The sequence below is a fragment of the Theropithecus gelada genome, chromosome 1, assembly GCF_003255815.1.
Source record: "Theropithecus gelada isolate Dixy chromosome 1, Tgel_1.0, whole genome shotgun sequence".
NCBI lineage: Eukaryota > Metazoa > Chordata > Mammalia > Primates > Cercopithecidae > Theropithecus > Theropithecus gelada.
Genome location: NC_037668.1, coordinates 191,766,932 through 191,787,863, shown reverse-complemented (window position 1 = coordinate 191,787,863; position 20,932 = coordinate 191,766,932). Strand labels below are relative to the sequence as shown.

The window sequence follows — 20,932 nt, the reverse complement described above, 5'->3', positions numbered from 1 at the left end:
CATTTCATGCCTGTATAGAAATATGTCATATAACATATTAGTATATACACATGTACCCACAAAAATTAAAAATAAAGGAGTAAAAGAAATCGATTTTTAAATAATTTTATACTGCATATAACCCACGTACAAGTAGCGCCATTACCTTATAACAGGATATTTCCAATTCCTCTCTCTCTCTCCCTCCCTTTTTTTTTTTTTTTTTTGCCATTTCTGTCATGTTTTTTTATCCATGTGGTATAATCATCCAATATATTGTTAACCCTTCCTTTTATCACTAGATCCACGTTTTTGACCTATATAATTTTCTTTGTGTCTGAAGAACCACTTTTAATCTTTCTTTCAAGTCAGGTGTGCTGGCAGTGATTTTTCTTGGTTTTTGCTTGTGTTAGAACTTGCTGTGATTAAGGAATTATAATGAGAAAGTGATGGGGCAAGGGTGTATTGGGCCTTGTAAGTCTTGGGAAGAAGTTTGAATTTTATTTAAATTTTAGTGAAAAGGTTTTGGTCTGGAGTTTTCATATAATCTAATTTATTTTCCAATAAATAAATAAATAAATAAATAGGCGGCTTTGTGAACAATGACATACATTGAGGGAAGAAGACTGGAAGTAGAAGATGGGTTAGGAGGCTTTTATAGTAGATAAGAGCATTGTTTGGACTAGAGTGGTAGTAGTGGTAGACGGAAAAATGGATAGATGTGAGGCTTATTTTGGAAGTGAGTCTGACATGACTTGCTGATGTGAGGAGTAAAGAAGTGGAGGTGAAGATGATATCCAGGTTTCTTGTTCAAGTAACTTTGTAGAAGATGGTGCTGTTATTTACTGAAATGGTAAATCGGGACTGGAAACAATTTTGGAGGAGACATTAGGAATTCCATTTTGGTCATGTTTCATTTAAGATACTGATAAGACTTCCACGTGGAAATATCAAGTAGAGAGGTGGATTTCAGGGCAGGAATTTAGAGAAGACATTTGAGTTGGGGTAGAAGTTTGGAAGACTGTTAGCCTATAGATGGTATTTTCATCCATGACAATGAGAGACATTACTTGTGTGTGAGAAGGGAAAAGGTCAGGATCTGAACTCAGGGAGTTGCCAACATTTAGAAATCAGGTAGAGGAGCAGCAACCTGAGAAGGACTTGAAGGATTAACCAAAGAAAGACATCTGGAATATGTGGTGTTTTGGCAGTTAAGGATTCATTGTGCAGTCTGAAAGAGTAAAGACATGGCTTGTAACACATTCCGCATTTTTAGAAACATAATATACAAAGTGAGAAAAAACCTTTAAAGGACAGATGAATGTTGCTGGAAGGATTTTAAAAAGAAAGGGTGTTAACATGCATAACAGAAATAAATGATGGCTAGCTAATTACACTGGTCCAGGATTATGGTTATTATTTTGATATTCTTAAATTTTTGATTTTTTGTAACGTTGGAACGTAATTACTTTTTAAAAGATACACATGTAACTTGAAGCTGGAGTCTTTTTATTGCCAAGAGTAATGGTGTTAGTGTCACCTAATGGCCAAATGGAATATTGCAACTATATTTATAGGCTATAATGAAAAAGGTAACCTAATTAGAAAGAAAAATAACATTTCTGGGAGGATTTTAGGCATGGATCAGTAGACTTACTATGGTTTACAAGGTCCTGTGGTCTTTAGCCCTAGCCTGCTTGTTCTGCCCCTCTATCACATTACTTATTTGGTCACTGAGCAGATTGTGTAATAGGGTTCTTTTTTGTCTTTCAGTTTTAGGCTCAGATATTTTCCTCTCAGAGAGCTTTTTCCTACCACCTTAGTTTGTCCCTATACTTCCCACAGCTACTGTTTGTCACATTAACATGTGTATTTTTTGCATAGCCTTTAGAGTGACTTGGAATCACCATTTGCTCAGTTTCTTGTTTTCTCACTAGTATGTAAGCACCAGAAGTGCAGGCTACTTGTCTTCCTTATTCACTTTGTAACCTCAGGGCTGAGTTGTGTCTGTTATATAGTATATATCTTTAGTTGAACTTAGTTGTGTGAGTACATGAACTTCTGGATATGATAGTGAGTGTTCTTTCTATGCTGTAGAGATCTGTCGAGAAAACAGAATTACACTGTCTTTGATTACTGAAACATTATTTGCTATGTGAATGCAATATAGAAGCTTTTTTCTTTTTCTTTTTGTTGTTAATAAGTGATAATGTGTCAGGAAAGAGAAGCTATATGTCTTAGGATGTTGAATTCTGTATTAGTCAACTTTAGTTACTCAGAAAAAATATTTGCAGGTACAATATTCGGTCTTGAGGAGATAAGTTTTTTTTTTAAGTATTTAGATTTAATTAGTATAGCAGTGTCAGTGAATATGGTTTTGTGTCTGTGCATGCATTTGTAGGTATTTCTAGTATCGTTTAATTATTTCCTCTATTAAAAAGAAAAGAAAACAGTATTTCTGAGAGAAATGAGAGAATGTGTGTCAAGTAAACAGTGATAAATCTGGTAGAGATATGAACTGGTTGTGTAAATTTTTAGGTAACAATGTGACTCTATTAGTCTGGAAACTTAGGATGAAGAGCAAGTACATTTCCATTAAGTGGCTCAGTCCAAGAAGGTAGCTTTCCTAACTTTGAGATAATTATCTAGCCAGTAGGATTCTGCACATGAACCGTTTTTAAAGCTTTATTAGTTCATGTTTTTAATTAGTTCATGTTTTTAATCAGAAGGGTTTTTTTTTTTTTTTTTTAAATCCCTTTCGTTTTTCCAGGTGGATGTGGGAAGAGAAGTTTGTAGAACTGAGTTGGAGGTCAGAGCTTCATTACAGAAGGTTAGTGGATCATCTGATTCTGTGGCTACAATGAACAGTGAAGAATTTGTTTTGGTTCCTCAGTATGCAGATGATAATTCTACAAAACATGAAGAAAAACCTCAACTGAAGGTATTTTTTTCTTTTCTACATATGGTATAATTTTTAACTAAAAAAAAAAAAAAAAAAAATATATATATATATATATATATATATATATATTTGAAACTTATCTCAGGAGATGTGTGAAATCCAAAAGTTTTTCTCAAGTGCTGACTTTCAGAATAAAATCAACGTTTGATTTATCCAGACCCTAATTATTTGGTTTGTATATTTTAAAAAGTTCTTGTTTTTGGTTATTTACCTTTTAATTTGGAATTTTAGGGGGAAGAATAAAGAGGAAAAAGAAGAGAAAGGATTTTTTGCTGAATTAGACATAATGGTTAAAATTTACATTACTTTATCTGGATGTTTTTGTTTCTCTTACTGCTGGGTTTCAGAAGTTAATGAAATGTTTTGCTTTCATTTGAGAGACTTTTTTTGCTTCATGATTTTTATGTTTTAAATCAGCTGGTAATGTTCCATTGTGTGATTTAACAGTCGACTTGTCTGAATGTTTTTAAAGCATATCTTATATTTTTAGCTTTTGAGTTTTTATTTAGATATAGTCCCTTTTCTTTTTCACTTTTGTGTTACACTTTCTTTTTTTTTTTTTTTTTTGAGACGGGGTCTCGCTCTGTGGCCCAGGCTGGAGTGCAGTGGCCGGATCTCAGCTCACTGCAAGCTCCGCCTCCTGGGTTCACGCCGTTCTCCTGCCTCAGCCTCCCAAGTAGCTGGGCCTACAGGCGCCCGCCACCTCGCCCGGCTAGTTTTTTGTATTTTTTAGTAGAGACGGGGTTTCACCGTGTTAGCCAGGATGGTCTCGATCTCCTGACCTTGTGATCCACCCGTTTCGGCCTCCCAAAGTGCTGGGATTACAGGCTTGAGCCGCCGCGCCCGGCCTTGTGTTACACTTTCTAAGTCAAAGAAAAGGAAACAAACAAACTCAGTTATATAGGCTTGAAGATGGTATAACTATCCTCTAGAAACAGGAATAGGAAAAGTAGTTAAAAGTGCTATGTATTATTTATGACTTTTATTTAGTGTTAACTATGGTATCAAAGGTGTATTAGTATATCAGTCTAATAAAATATATTCTGGAAATGAGATTACTAAATGTTTATGTTAAGAATATATTGTTTTATAATTTTATTTAACTAATCAATGACTTTATTTTTAGATACCTGTATTTTAGCATTGTGTTTAAGACATCATTTATTTGCTTAGGCTTTGTGTCTCACCTGCCTTTGAGAAAACTGTCAGTCAACTTAAGTGTAAGGAAATTAGCAGGATTCATCTTGGGGGCTAGCAAACAATTGGTAAAGAAATAGAAATATGGTTATGCTCTGCTAACAAGAAATATAACCTTTTAAATGATATTCATAATAGATCGTATTTAAATTTACCCATTGTTTCCTTTAGACATGTACATTTAAGGTTATCTGATTTTTAGGATGTGTTCCTAAAAAAGAAAAAGAAAAAGAAGGGTCAGGCATAGTGGCTCATAGCCTGTACTCCCAGCAGTTTGGGAGGCCAAGGTGGGTGGATTGCTTGAGGTAAGGAGTTCAAGACCAGCCTGGCCAATGTGGTGAAATCCCGTCTCTACAAAAAATACAAAAATTAGCTGGGTGTGGTTGTGCACACCTGTAGTCCCATCTACTTGAGAGGCTGATGCATCAGAATCGCTTGAACCCAGGAGACGTAGTTTGCAGTGAGCCAAGATTGCACCACTGCATTCCAGCCTGGGTGACAGAGCGAGACTCTGTCTTTAAAAAGAAAGGGAAAAAAAGATAAATACATCTCTATAAATAGGATCTTATATTATATAAAATGTAGTTGAAAACTGCCTTAAGTGTTTTATAAAGAATCCTTTTGTGAAACTAATAATCTTCCTCTAATTTAGTTTTATAATCTGGATTTTAGTGTATTATATATGTGAAACAACTTCTTAGTGTTTTAGTAACCATATTTAAATATTTAGATTGTTTTAATTTCTTCTAGAAATGAAATATTTTCATAAAATTTCGCTTCAAAACTATAATAGAATTGAAATAGAATTATCTTGCTCTGTCTGTAGATAGTTTCTAATGGTGATGAACAATTGGAAAAAGCCATGGAAGAGATTTTGAGAGATTCCGAGAAAAGGCAAAGTGGTCTTCTTGTTGATTGTCAAAGTTCCAGTGAGATTTCAGACCATTCATTTGGAGATATTCCAGCCAACCAAACAAATAAGCCATCTCTTCAGTTAATTTTGGATCCGTCTAACACAGGTACTGTATTGAATTCTTAGAAACTATTGAAGAAATGTTATAAAGTAATGGTGAAAATTTTAAGATGAAAATCAGAAAAAATTATTAGCTTTTTTCAAGCTTTCAGTTCTCGTTGAGAGTTTCCACTTCAGTGGTCTTATGTTTCTGCCTGTATCTCTGCCTATAAAAACCAGGTCTTACTGTTCTTTGGGAATAAAGACTATGTCTGGGTCCTCATTTTACACTCAGTACTTCATGCATGGTAGGTCATTAACAAGATACTTATTGAACAAGTGAGTAAATACTTGGGCATCACAGAATAGTGTAATGGAGATAGTCTTTCATATGATGTGCCTTCTTACTCAGTTTCACTAGACTTATTTAAAGTTATGTTTAGTAAAACTCTTAAGTAAAATACATCAATTCCAACAGTGTATTAAATAATACATATATCTATGAATAATTAGGATTTGTACTTTGAATACTAGCTTATAAGTCAAGATGCTTTTGGGTGCAAAAATAAATAAAACCAAAACCAGCTCCAACTTCAGCTGGCTTAAACACCACAGGTATAGTTTGATCTAGGCTCTGATGGTGTTTTTTGGTAAACTACTCAGCTGTGATCTCTAGGTTACCTTTCTCCTTAGCTGGTTACAAAGTAGCTACCAGCAGAAACTGGTAGGTAAGGGAAACTGGTAGGTAAGGTGGCCTGTTTATGCCTGGTGGCAAACAGAAAGTCTTCATTCTTTTACTGATTTTTAAAATTTCTCTGGTGTCAGGGTCTCATTCTGTCATCCAGGCTGAAGTGCTGTGATGCCATTCAGCCTCCTAAGTAGCTGCGATGGCAGGCATGTACCACCATGCCTAGCTAATTTTTTTTTTTTTTGTAGTGGTGGGGTTTTGCCATGTTGACCAGGCTGTTCTTGAACTCCTGGCTTCAGGCAATCTGCCCACCTCAGCCTCCCAAAGTGTTGGGATTATCGGTGCAAGCCACTGCACCCATCCCTGGCCTATTTTACTGATTAAATAAAAGTTCTGAGTTTCACTCTGATTGGACCAGTGAAACCATTTTCTAGTGGTGAGGGAAATGACATGAACTGGTAGCCATAGGCCTGGGTTACATTCAAACCTCTAAATAAGTCACTGTGACAGAGGGGATGGGATTATCCTAATTGGCTTAGGGAACTCATGATTCATTTCTGAACCAAATGAACCTTGGTACAGGGTAAGTATAGGTGTAGCCAAACTGTTACACAATAGGGCTATGATGCATTTGTGTAGGGAATGTAATCACAATGCTTTCCATGGCAAGGATGAGAAAGCACTAGAAAAATCTTTCACTGTGGTTTACCACATAAAGTAGTGAAGAGCGAAAAAGTATCAATAGATAAAGAACAAGCACTGGATACAATTTAAAATCCATTTTATGTATATGCACATGTAAAGTTCTTGGAAAACTTAGAAGGAAACTTGCTTAACCAAGTATCTATCAAAGTCTTACGTTTTATGCTGAAATTTAAAATCCATTACCATCAAGATATATTGAAACAGGAACAGTTAGGGCATGATAGTTATCACCATAGCTCTTTGACATTGTATTAAAGAATCCAGACAATGCAAGATGACAGAAAAAAGAAATGAAGTGTCATTAGAAAAAAAGTGAAAAAATTGTCATGATTGGTAAAGTATTTAAGAAAGGGAATGGATAAGCTATTAGATTTAAAGACTTTTTGCCAGGCTTGGTGGCTCACGCCTGTAATCCCAGCACTTTGGGAGGGTAAGGTGGGCAGATCACTTGAGGTCAGGAGTTTGAGACCAGTCTGGTCAACATGACAAAACCCCGTCTCTATTCAAAATACAAAAATGGCTGGGCGGGGTGGCTCAAGCCTGTAATCCCAGCACTTTGGGAGGCCAAGGTGGGCAGATCATGAGATCAGGAGTTAAAGACCAGTCTGGCCAAGACAGTGAAACCCCGTCTCTACTAAAAATACAAAAATTAGCTGGGTGTTGTGGCATGTGCCTGTAGTCCCAGTTACTCGGGAGGCTGAGGTGGAAGAATCGCTTGAACCTGGGAGGCGGAGGTGGCAGTGAGCTGAGACTGCACCATTGCACTCCAGCCTGGGTGACAGTGATACTCTGTCTAAAAAAAAAAAAAAAAAATTAGCAGGGCGTGGTGGTGAACGCTTGAAATCCCAGCTGCTCAGGAGGCTGAGACAGGAAAATCACTTGAACCCAACAGGTGGAGGTTGCAGTGAACTGAGATCATGCCACTGCACTCCAACCTGGGCAACAGAGTGAGACTCCGTCTCAAAAAAAAAAAGATTTAACGACTTTTAGGAAGGTTAGCAGCAACAGTAGAAAATAAAAATGCCATTCATAATACCAACAAAAATAACAAGTATCAACGAAGAAACTAAAATTTATGTAAAATTTTAATAAAGAAAATTATAAAATATTATTGAAGGAAATGAACACCTGAATGAATGGGGAGAGATGCCATATTGATTGCTAGGAGTCAACCTTGAAAAGATGTAACTTATCTCTAAATTAGCCTGTAACTTGGGTGGGAATTTCAAATTTTCAGTTATTTTTATAAACTAATTCTGAAATATATCTGGACAAGTAGAGGTACACAGGAAGAAAATTTTTAAAAAGAACGTTATGTATTAAGGTAGACTACAGAGTTACAGTGATTAAACCAGTGTGGTAATTGGTTTGTTATAGAAGTAAATCGCTAGAACAGGGTACCAGAAACAAACCTATGTATATAAAGGATTTCAGTACATGACAGAATCCGCTTCACATATCACTGGAGGAAATGGTAACTATGCAGTAAATGGTAACTATGCAGTAAATGGTGTTAGGACAATTGCATCTTTGAGTGGAATAAAATAAAATTAATTTCCTTAGTTGTACATAAAAATTATTTTTAGTGAATCAAATATTTAAATGTGAAAAATAAGCCTGTAAGAAGGAAAAATGGAGTGTATTTTTGTGATTGTCAGGGTAGGAAAAGCCAAATCAGAAAAGGAAAAGATAGATGCATATCATTATAGAAAAATTTAAGTTTGGACTGGTCATGGTGGCTCACACCTGTAATACCAGCACTTTGGGAGGCCAGGGTGGGTGGATTACTTGAGGTCAAGACCAGCCTGGTCAACATGGTGAGACCCCCGTATCTACTAAAATACAAAAATTAGCCAGGCATGGTGGTGCCTGCATGCCTGTAATCCCAGCTACTTGGGAGGCTGAGGCAGGAGAATCGTTTGAACCTAGGAGGCAGAGGTTGCAGTGAGCTGAGATCACACCACTGCACTCCAGCCTGGTCAACAGAGTGAGACTCCATCTCAAAAAAAAAAAATTTAAATCTGAGTGCAAAAGACCATTCAGGTTATCTGTTTCTTCTTGAGTGTACTTTGGTGTTTTCATCTTTCAAGGAATTGGTCAATTTCACCTAAGTATGGGGAAAGAGTTGTTTCTCTGTTACAGAGTAATATTTTCTTATTATCCTTTTAATGTCCGCAGGATATGTATTAATATCCTCTCATTCCTGATACTGACATATGTATTACATTTACATACATTGAAAAACCTACCAGTCTAATATATTTTGCTTTCAACAGCCATACATATATTTCCTTGAGCACTTTAAAAATGCTTTTCCAATGTCTTCTCAACTCCATTGTTTCTGACAAGGAATCTAAAGTGATTTTAATCAGTGTTTTCCTATTTGTAATGTGTTATTTTTCTTTGCTTTTAGTACTTTTATTTCATCGTTTTCTTTTCAGCAGTTTGATTATCTGTGAGTGGTTTTCTCTCAGTTTATCTTTTTTTTTGGATCACTGAGATTCTTGAATCTGTAACTTTATATCTTTAACCAAATTTGGGAAGTTTTCATCCATTATTTGTTGGTAATTGTTTTGTTGCTACACGAATCTCTTTCTCTTCTGGAACTCAATAGACAAAAATGGTAGACATTTCCATACTGTTTTTACAATTCCTTAGGCTCTTTTCATTGTTTTCCCTATGTTCAAGCTCACTGACTCTTTACTTTGTTAATCTCCATTCTGCTATTGAGATCTCATCTGATGAATTTTTAATTTTAGATATTGTATTTTTCTGTTTTAAAATTTACATTGGTTTTTTAAAGTTTTTTTGTTTCTCTGTTGATAGTTTTAATATTTTTATTCATTACAGGTGTTTTCACGTTTATTTTATGGAGTATTATTATATCAGTTTTAAAGTGTTTGATCATTTCAGCATCTGGGACATCTTGGGATTGGTCTGTGAATTATTTTTTCACTTGAGAATAGGTCACCCTTTTGTGTTTTTTTGTTTGTTGAGTAATTGGCTTGTTCCCCAGATTTTTTGAATATTATATTTTGAGACTATTTCTTGTTAAAATCCTCTGAAGAATGTTGACTTTTTTTTTTTTTTTTTTTTTAAAGCAGACATTCCACCTGGTTGTGTCCAGACTGCAAGATCTGTCTTGCTTTCTGGTTCCAAAGTATTTTCAATTCTCAAAACCTTTGCTGTGCTTCTTCAGTCTGTTCCACATGCATACACAGTTAGTTTACACACAGAATTAGGTGTAAACTTCTTCAGCTCTCTCCTCTCTGAGATTTCCCCACACTCCTTGGGCCCATTTTCCTTCTACCCCTCTGTAGAAAGACAGGTTTCTTTCTTAGAGTTTTTGCTGCTTTGTGCTGTTGTGCAGAATCTCATGTCTGGAGCTAACTTTAGGACAAAGTGGTGAGAGAAACGAGAGGAAAAAATAATAAGAGATTTTCCTTTCCATTTTTGGGTTATAGGGGCCTCTTTGCTTCAGTATTTCAGCCTTTGAGACACTTCTTTTCCTCCAGGTTGTAGATGCTTACAGTACTACCGCCACTACCAGCATTTCAGGTAGTTCTGTGGTTGGGGCTAGCGGTAGAACTGGGAGAGAAAACAAAACAGAAACAAGTCATGATTTCTCAGATACTCTCTAATTTGCAGGGACTTCTTTTTCTGTTATTTGGCCAGAAAGATTGGATTTCTTTGTTTTGTTGCTCACTGCTGTTCTGCAACTCGGGCCACCCTTAGATCAAAGCTGGGAGGTGATGATGAGAAAAATGGAAAACTCACCACCATAACAGAGGTTCAGGTTTTTACTTTCCTCTCCAATCTGGCTGTTCCTGTTTACTTTTTAAAAAGAGGCTGGATGTGGTGGCTCACGTCTATAATCCCAGCGCTTTGGGAAGCCAAAGTGGGCAGATCACTTGAGCTCAGGAGCTCAAGACCAGCCTGCGCAACATAGCGAAACCCCATCTCAATGAAAAAAGAAGGAAAGAGTCCTCAGGTTGTTGCTTTTTATATTCTGTCAAGAGTTTTCAGTTACAGTCTGTGGGAGAGATAAATTATAACAGTGGGAGAGAGAGATTATAACAGATTATAACAGACTTATCACTTCAATTTGACTGGTCCAATTCAATCATCTTGAGTCTGATTTTGCTTCAGCTATTTTGAAGTTCTGCTGTTAAGGGCACAGTCACTTAGAATTTTTGTGTTTTCTTAATGAATTGACCGTTTTAGCATTGTGAAATATCCCTTTTCTTTTTGTTAAAATTCCTTGTCCTGAAGTCTAGTTTTTCTTATGTTAATATAGCCACTTTTGGTTTCTTATAATTAGTGTTTACATGGTATATATTTTTGTTTTTCCTTTTTTTAAAAAAAAATTTTCACCTATTTTTATCTTTAAAGAGTGTTTATCATAGATACCTTTTGAAAATCCAGTTTGATAATCTCTGTCTTTTAGTTGGGTTTAGACTAGGGTAAGTAAACTACTATCTGTGGGCCAAATTCCACTTCTTACTTGTTTATGGTGTGGTTTGCAAAGTAAAAATGGTTTTTACATGTTTAAATGGCTGAAATATATCAAAAGGAGAATAATACTGTGACACATGACACTAATACGAAATGCAAATTTTAGTATCCATAATTAAGTTTTAAATTTTGTTAAAAAATCTGTGGAGGGTTGTTTTCTCACTTGTATAAATACTTGCATAATATTGTAGATTTTGTCTCTTGGCCCACAAAACCTAAAATATTTATCATATGACCCTTTACAGAAAAAGCTGACCATTAACTTTTTTTTTTTTTTTTGAAATGGAGTTTCATTCTTGCTGCCTAGGCTGGAGTGCAATAGCATGATCTCAGCTCACTGCAACCTCCACCTCCTGGGTTCAAGCAATTCTCCTGCCTCAGCCTCCCGAGTAGCTGGAACTACAGGTGCACGCCACCACACCCAGCTAATATATATATATTTTTTTAGTAGAGATGGGGTTTCGCTATGTTGGCGAGGATGGTCTCGATCTCTTGACCTCATGATCTGCCCGCCTTGGCCTCCCAAAGTGCTGGGATTACAGGCATGCGCCGCTGCACCCAGCTGACCATTTACTTTTGTTGTAATTTTTAATATATTTGGATCTAAGTGTACTTACTGTCTTGCTGTTTGTTTTCTCTTTGTCTCTTCTGTTTTTGTTTTTCCCCCTCCTTTCCTGCCTTCTAGATTATTTTTAATGTTCTATTTTATCTCCATCATTGGCACATTAGCTATATAATTTTGTTTTATTATTTTAGTAGTTGCTCTGGAGTTTATAACCCAACTCTTTAACTCATGTACATTCTAATACTATCATAACACTTCATGTACATTGTAAGAATCTTTTGTTACCTTCTAGATTTTATGCTTCTGCTCTCATTCATTTCACTAATACATAGGTTACAAATTCTACAAAATACTTGCATAGGTTGGAGTGCAATGGCAGGATCTCAGCTCACTGCAACCTCCACCTCCTGGGTCTTTTTCTTTTTGGCTTTAAATAGTCTGTTATATTTTAAAGAAATTAAAGAGCAAGGAGTAGGTCTTTTTCTCATATTTAACTTCTTGTGCTCTTCAGTTTTCTCTGTGTCATTTTCCTGTAGCCCAAGGAACTTCCTTTAACATTCTTCTTCTGCAATTTAGAAACTGCTGTTATATCCACCTGGGGAATATTTTACTTCAGATCTTATATTTTTTCAGCTCTAGAATTTCTTTTGGTTCTTTTTTATGTCTTTCATTTTTCTTCTTATTTTGTTAGATGTTTATCTTTAAATCCTTGATCATATTTATAATAGTCATTTTATAGGCCTTATCTGCCAATTCTATCATTTGTTATTTTTGGTTCAGTTTCTGTACCGTTTTATATTTGGGATTTATAGAGTCATGAATCTTGGTTTACACAGATTTGTAAAATACCTCTTCAAACAACTTCTTTTTGGCCTCCTCTTTTCTCTTTTTTTAAATATTATTTTTATTGTTTCTCCCTAGTTCCCATTCATCTTATATTTTTTATTTTTTTAAGACTCTAGTTACACACTATGTTAGATCACTTGAACTACTTAATCACCCAGGCTCATCAGTCTTATTGTTGCTGCATAAGTGCTTGTTACATTAAGAAAAGTATGTAATAACCTACATGTATATAATAATCTAATACATAATAATTTAAACATATTCAAATGTATTTGTAGGTTTTTATTTATCCCTTTTGAAATACATTGTATTGAACTGACTGAAACAGGGAGAGAAACATGTTTCACTGGTTGAAGAATATGGTAGATGAAGTAGTTCATTTTGAATGGCTTTAGTTCCTTAACAAAAAAGTCAGTGGTGAAGTTGCATATTTTAGTATAATATTTAGGAGCTGCAGTGGGGGAATTTGAAATGACTTCTGTGAATTATTTATTAAAATCCTATCCTACAAGAGGAATCCTGGTAATGGCAGTCTGAAAATTCTGCAAGGACCTAGTTCAAGTGATACATGTATGCTTAATTTTGTGCAGCATGAATGTAGGTAACAAAGGGGAAGCCAAGCAGAATGTGGATTTTGGGTAGGGGCATGAAGGGAGAATGTTATACTACCTGGTATACGCAGATGGATGTTCTCTAACCACAATTGGACCTTGGCTGCCTGCTGTTGTTAGAATAAAATGAACAGTTTTTTTTTTTTTTTTTTTAAAAGAATTTCATTATGATGGGGATGGAATTGGTTGAAGCAATCATAGACTCATTCTTCAAAAATAATTATTTTGAGAAAAAAAAAATTCCACTGGAACACTTAACATAGTTCATAGAAGCCAGCAAACCAGGAGTGAGGGAAGTAAGGAGCTTGACATTTGTTGTTGGTATGAGATGTAACATTTTAACATTGCTTTTTTTTTTGCTTAGGAAGTTAGGCTGCTTAATAAATGTGGTGCAGTGAAGGATCTTTACAGTCAAGAGAAACTTTTAACTGATTTACTTTTGTTTAGTCCTCATTATTTTGGGGCTGATTCGCACTATCTTTAGTGTAGTTTTTTTTCTCCTTATTGTTCTATATCACTTGTTAACCAAAAAGTGGCAGGTCTCAATCCGTAGAGGTTTACTTAGTCAAGGGTTTAGTATGTACCTGGGAAAAACATAGGTCACAGGAGTAACTGTGACCTGTGCTTTTCTAGAGGGGTTTTGGGAACTTCAGCGTTTAGAGGGGAAAGGGCAAGAACAAGTTAAAAAAGAGGGAAAGGTAGGCGGTAAGGCAAATGGTTGCTTTCTTGTGAGGCTTTGACTAGCCTCAATAAATCTACATTTTACATGTGAAAAGAAGTAGAGGAAAAAGCCAATTACGCATTCATCTTAGTGTAAGTGAAGGGATGATTTCTGGTCTTGTCCTGTGTCTGTGAAGATAAGCTGATAATTGAAATTGTCAGGATGAGATTTGACAGAACTCAGCTTTAGAGCTAGTTTATAGGGAGGATACATATTTTAAAAGATTTAGGGGCTCACAAGGAATTTCCTTGTGAGTTATCTGTGAGAGAAGCCATCTGGGGAGATATGTGCCCTTCTATCATTGTGGGAACCTGGCATATGGATGAGGCTATGACACAGGGTTGTGAATTTACAGCTATCTGGGAACAAAAAGAAGGCAGTATTGCGTGACTCGGTTCCCAAGCTTATCTTTTGCTTTGGCATAGTGAGTTTGGAGACCAGAGGTTCTGTTTTCTTTTACATACTTGTAGTCTATATTTTTGATTTTTTTAAATATAAAGCTTAAATTTTTTCTCTCATCTGAAGAACTTATAGCTAAGTAAGATAATATTTTGAGAGACTTGAAAGTATGAAATGGCTGACTCTGGAACTCTGACATAAAGATTTAGGATTATAAAATCCTAGAATCCTAGATTTTAAATCCTAAAATGTTAAAATATAAAAGAAATGAAAATACAGAGAGACCTAGATTTTATTTGAAATATTTCATTTCTTTTTGGGCATTGGCAAGATTATAATGATGGTGGAGTTTTGCATTGACTTTTGAGTGTTTCTTTTTTTGTTTCTTCAGAAATTTGTACACCCAGACCATCTTCTCCAGGTGGACTACCTGAAGAAGATAGTGTTTTATTTAATAAACTGACCTACTTAGGATGTATGAAGGTTTCTTCCCCACGTAATGAAGTAGAGGCTTTACGGGCAATGGCAACCATGAAATCTTCCAGTCAGTACCCCTTTCCTGTTACCCTGTATGTACCAAATGTTCCAGAAGGTTCTGTGAGGTAAGCTCTAATTTTTTTTTTTTCTCTAGACACGTATTAAGTCTTTTGGGTGGTGGCAAAGATGTTACAGCATCATCAGGTGTAGGACTTGCTGTGAACTCACTGTAGACATGCAAAGTAAACATGTTTAGGCTTAAGACTGTGTTCACTGTTTGAAAGGGGGCATTTGAACAATTGTATTAGTTTATTCTTGCACTGCAATAAAGAAATATCTGAGATTGGATAATTGATAAAGAGGAAAGGTTTAACTGGCTCTTGGTTCTGCAGGCTGTAAAGGAAACATGATGCTGGCCATCTGCTCAGCTTCTGGGAGGGAGGCCTCAGGAAACTTACAATCATGGCAGAAGTCAAGGGGAAGCAGAATTGTCTTATATGGCAGGAGCAGGAGCAAGAGAGAGGGGGGAGGTGCCACACACTTTTAAACAACCAGGTTTCATGAGAACTCAACTATCATGAGAACAGCACTGAGGGGATGGCTAAACCATTCATAAGAAACTGCCCCCATGATCCAATCACCTTTCACCAGGCACCACCTCCAACACTGGAGATTACAATTTGACATGAGATTTGGATGGGGCTGCAGATCCAAGCGCATATCAACAATTACGCTTAGAATATTATAAATGGAAATAAAACTGTAAAAATACTTGTAATGTGCATTTCTCTATCCTGAATGAGCATAAAAATCTGCCTTCAGCTTGTCAAGTAATAGTGGTTGAAAGAAACTGGAGTGAGCCATAGATTTTAAGTTACTTACATTAGACTGGAAAGAAGCAAAATGACTTTTTCCTCTTATGCTTAATTAGGAATAATACATTATGTCAGCTGAACCTTTAGTTTCTTTAAATGTAACTCAGGGCCGGGTGTGGTGGCTCATACCTGTAATCCCAGCACTTTGGGAGGCTGAGGCGGATGAATCACTTGAGGTCAGGAGTTCGAGACCAGCCTGGGCAAAATAATACAAAAATTTGCCAGGTGTGGTGGCGCATGCCTGTAATCCCAGCTAATTAGGAGGCTGAGGCAGGAGAATTCGCTCAAACTCGGGAGATGGAGGTTGCAGTGAGCGGAGATTACGCCACTGCACTCCAGCCTGGGTGACAGAGATCCCATCTCAATTAAAAAAAAAAAAAGTAAGTCAGACAATGTTATTCTCCTACATTCAGTCTTTGCCTCAGTCACACTTGTGGTTATATTTGAAATCCTTATCATGGTTAGCCACTGTTGACCTATTGCTCCAACTTGTTCATCCCTTCCTCCTCCTCCTTCCTTCCTTTCTTCTTAGCCTGTTTGTGCTGCTATAACAAACTGCCATAGACTGGTGGTTTACATACAACAGATAATTATTTTTCACAGTTCTTGTGGTTGGGAGTTCCTAGATCAAAGCTCCAGCATATTTGGTGTCTGGTGAGGGCCTGCTTCCTGGTTCATGTGTTCTCTCATGGTAGAAGAGAGTGTAAGAGCTCTCTGGGGTTTCTTTTATAAGGATACTAATCTTATTCAAGAGGACTCCCTTCTCTCTCACTCTCTGTGCTTCTGTCTCCCTCCTCCCTTCTCTCTCTTAATTCATCAAAAGAAGATACAGATTTGTGTGTGTGTGTGTGTAAGATATGCAAGAATATGAAGATTTGTTTACTTGCAATATTAGTACCACTTTCCTCTCCCTTTCTCTCTCTTCATTTACTACATTCCAGTTATCCTAGCCTCTGTGTTCATTCTCATAGGACTTATCAGTCGCACTTCCCACCCCAGGACCTTGGCATATTATTTTTATTCTCCCTAAGTAAATCTTTCCCTGATTTTCCAATGTTTTTTGTTTCATCTTAATAAACATGTTATCATAAGAAGACTTCCTTGGTTACATCATGTAACTCTCTTTCTTCATACTGGGCTTTTTTTTTTTAATAGCACTTTTCTTTGAATAGATATTATATTTATTTGCTTATTAGTTTATTGGGTATCTTCTTCACTAGATTATAAGCTTGTGAGAATAGCTTCTTTGTATTTTTCCCTGCTGTAGCTTCAGTGGCTAGGGAAGTAAGTGATTCATTGCAAGATTTTAGCAAATATTTGTTGAATGAACAAATAAGCAGACCAGGTCAAAGAGATGAGGTTGAATTTGTCTTGAGCCTGGAATATTCTCTGAAAGTTGCTTTAATCTTTTTAAAACCCTGTCTAATTTGCCTCATTCTCTAAAGTTTAGAATGTGGGAAAACTTAGGTAAGTTCCGAGTACTAAAATAATAGCGATATAAATTTAGAAAATTTTGGTAAAAATGCTTTGAATTTTTCAGGAAGGGGTTTTGCATGTATATTGTTTATATGTTGGCGTCTAAAAATGTCAAGATGTCTTTTTAAAGAAAAATTGTTTTCAAAATGTCTTCTATGTTATCTGTTTAGCTTCAATTTGCCAAACACACCTTGACAGAGATTTAGTGTTTTGACTTGCCTCTTTATTCCTGGGGTTGTCCCCTTACCCCTCAGTTTCTTAATTTCAGATCTTGAAGGGGTCTTGAATGTGTAGATCAGTCCAGGACTTAGGATTGTTTTTTGTTTTGTTTTCGTTTTTGTTTCTGAGACACAGTTTCACTCTGTCGCCTAGACTGGAGTGCAGTGGCATGATCTCGGCGCACTGAAACCTATGCCTCGTGAGTTCAAGTGATTCTAATGCCTCAGCCTCCTGAATAGCTGGGAATACAGGTGCCCATCACCATGCCCGGCTGATTTTTGTGTTTATTAGTAGAGATGCGATTTTACCATGTTGGTCAGACTGGTCTCGAACTCTAGACCTCAAGTGATCCACCCATCTCGACCTCCTAAAGTGCTGGGATTACAAGCGTGAGCCACTGTGCCCAGCCAGGACTTAGGATTTGTGTAGGGAAAGTCAGAGAATTATTTGCTTCCAAATGCCACAGACTCCTTTCAGCTGTTGTATTCTGTTGTTGAATTCATCTTTGGAACCACCTGACCTTTTCTGTGGTAGAAAGGACCTCAGTTGAATAATGAACTGGGGCTTAGATAAACTAATAGGTGCTGCTGAGAATAGAAGTGGGCTCTTTAGGGATAGTCTATACTGTTCTAGACTGGCATTCCTTTTGTCATAACTGAAAAAGACTAGATTTTAGGGATGGGTGATATAGTTGTTACCAGGCATGTATACTTAGCTTTGGAGTAAATGAGTTGGATCATAGGAAACATAAGAGTGAAGAAATTGTCAGAAGATAATAAAGAATTTGTGTGTGTGTGTGTGTGTGTGTGTGTGTTTGCATGTGTGTGTGTGTTATGAAAATGAAGATAATTTGTTCTCTCTTGCATTGTTAGTTCCAGTTTATTTTTGTGATTTTTAAGATACTTTTGATTGGCCGGGTGCAGTAGCTCATGCCTATAATCCTAGCACTTTGGGAGGCCAAGGCAGGGTGGATCACTTGTGGTCAGGAGTTCAAGACCAGCCTGGCCAACATGGCAAAACCCCGTCTCTACAAAAAATACAAAAATTAGCCCAGTGTGATGGCGGGCACCTGTAATCCCGGTACCTGAGAGGCTGAAGCGGGAGAATCGCTCAAACTCGGGAGGTGGAAGTTGCAATGAGCCGAGATTGGGCCACTTCACTCCAGCCTGGGGGAAAGAGCGAAACCGTGTTTCAAAAGAAAAAAACAAAGAAAGGGGAAAAAAGATAGTTATGTTTATATATCATATATTGTCATAGTAAAACTATTTGTTCTTTTTTTTTTTTTTAAACCTAACTGGAAATACATCTTTGTTCTTCGATAGTTAATATTTTATCTAACTTTTCATTACTGTTCTACAGAATCATAGACCAATCCAGCAATGTGGAGATAGCATCTTTTCCAATCTATAAGGTTTTATTCTGTGCACGTGGACATGACGGAACAACAGAGAGCAATTGCTTTGCATTTACAGAGAGTTCCCATGGTTCAGAAGAATTTCAGATACATGTTTTCTCCTGTGAAATTAAAGAGGCAGTAAGTATACTATAGTGTAGCAATTTGCTATAGAGATGAATTAGGGTAACCTTTTTGAGCTCTAATTTCACTGTTGTATAAATACATTACATAAATTTGGAGCATATTTCTAAAGACAAAATTAGTATTTGTAATGACATAGAACTGAATGTGGAAAGTCAAGTCCGGTATATCTGCGTAGGTAGGGCACTCTCACAACTTAGCAGTTGTCATAGAAAAATACAACTGGATGAGTTGCCTTTCTACCAAACCATGGTAGTGAATTACCTATGCTCAGAAGGGAGAATATTTTTGCAGTTCTCTTATTACTTTGCCCTAGTAGATTGTTCCATGTGATATAAAAAAGTGCCTATAATGATACCTGTTTCTCTGATGGGCTGGATAGTTGCATATTGCTTTCATTTAGATATTGCATTAAGATTATTTTATTGATCTGTGTGGTTTTCACTGGTGATTATTTGTTTTGTGCTTTCTTGCTCAGAGGCTATATTTTGCTTCAGAGAACTGGCTTAATTAAAAATACAAATGCTCACATAGAGCGGGTATAACAACTTGTTGTCCTTTGAAAATGCCAGTAAGTTTTTTTTATAGCAATTATTAATTGGTAGATTATTGTTAGGAGAAATGGTTTAGATTAAATGCTGTTAAATGCATAGGGAAATCTTCTTTTCTACATCTATTGAACTATCCCCAATTTTAAAATGTTGCACTATTAAACTCTTAGTACTTGCAGCCATTTCAAAGGCATTCATAAATGTGTGTGGATGGCAATGTCTCAGGTATGTTTGCTTGTAAAAAAATAAATTATCAGCAGAAAGTGCTGAAAGCAATAGTTATTCTAGCCTGTATCATGAAACATGAATAAATCATTCTATTAACAGGAGTTTTGGGTTTATTTCTGGCCACAAAATGGGAATTCATGGAAATGTAGATTTCTGTGAGTTTGATACAAAGCATGATGTGGTGTCAGTTCTTGTGCCCTGGTAATCAGTTTGCTTTACACTAAACTGAACATGCACAGATGCATAAAATTTAGAGTGTAACTGTAGAAATTATCTGTCAGAACCCATGCCTTATGAAAGAAGTTGAAGTTTTGTGTTTTGTTTTCTAGATGGGGCTTTATCTATTTTTTTCCCCAGCACTTATATATCTATGTGTGTACTGACTTCTTATTCAAAATGGTCTGATAGATAAGAGAGTGAATGAGTGTAAGTTTGCTGCTAGTGTGCCTGGCATATAGTAGTGAATATAAATATGCTGAAGGAATATGTATGTTTTTGTGAATGAGGGGGGCTATTTCTGATCCTTACGAACTCCACTACAGAGGTGGGGAAGCAGATGGTAGAATCCTGGCATTTCATGTTGGCAGCCATCATTTAACACACCTGTGTGATTTCTGAATCACTGGAACTCAACAGCAAGGAAATGAGCTTTGAAGACCTGGAGAACCTGCTGCTTGGAGAGAGAAATGCTGCTGCAGAAGGAAACTGAATTGCTGCAAGAGGTTTCCATAACTAATGGTATGAAACTGTCTTCTTTTGGATTATAGCATTCACTTGGGTTTAGAGTAGGGGAAATGTTTGTTATTTTTGAGAGCTTATCATGGTAGGTAAACAGTGGGAAAAAACTATAGGAAATTCTTGGCCAGACCATTTTGGATATAGTATTAAATAAATGCTCTCGATTTCTAGAGAGCATATTTGTTCCATTGCACATTATAAGCAAGTTAGCTCCATCTATTATAAATTTTTTAGAGTGCATTTTAGAAAGTGTTACATTATGCGGGCATTAGTGGTAAAATATATTGTTTGAAGGAGAAATACATGACAGTGGTCATTAAACCTTCTTATGAAACATTATTTCTTTTTAAAAAAATTTAAAAATCCTCCTCCAGGTAATGAATGAGACATCAGTTCTAAATGAGGAATAACCCAGTATAAATAGAGAGCTTATCCCAGGCACTGTGCTAAGCATTCATTTGATACTCATAACAGCCCCTGACCAGGTTGGTCTTATTAGACAAGTGACTTTATGTTTCTCTTTGCCTGGAGCAGTTCTACTTTATGCTTATTGTCCAGGTTATTACTAATACCCTCATTTTTATTCTCAAAAGTGTTGTGGTTTGGATGATAAATTGTGTGATTACCCTTTGTTTATCCTGTGGCTAAGAGACTGGGTGAGAGAGCTGGGTTTTAAATTGAAGTCTTTGAC

At 36.4% G+C, this 20,932-nt stretch overlaps 1 protein-coding gene across 1 annotated transcript in view; it reads left to right on the top strand.

Annotated features, from left to right (window-relative positions):
* RABGAP1L (RAB GTPase activating protein 1 like) overlaps window positions 1-20,932 on the top strand; it is an 802,566-nt gene that overhangs the window by 66,899 nt on the left and 714,735 nt on the right. Inside the window, exons 2-5 of the mRNA XM_025368997.1 lie at window positions 2,750-2,920; window positions 4,965-5,157; window positions 14,532-14,742; window positions 18,547-18,721. Coding sequence (XP_025224782.1) covers window positions 2,840-2,920; window positions 4,965-5,157; window positions 14,532-14,742; window positions 18,547-18,721 — 660 coding nt within the window. The 5' untranslated portion in view covers window positions 2,750-2,839. The remainder of the gene's footprint in view (window positions 1-2,749; window positions 2,921-4,964; window positions 5,158-14,531; window positions 14,743-18,546; window positions 18,722-20,932) is intronic.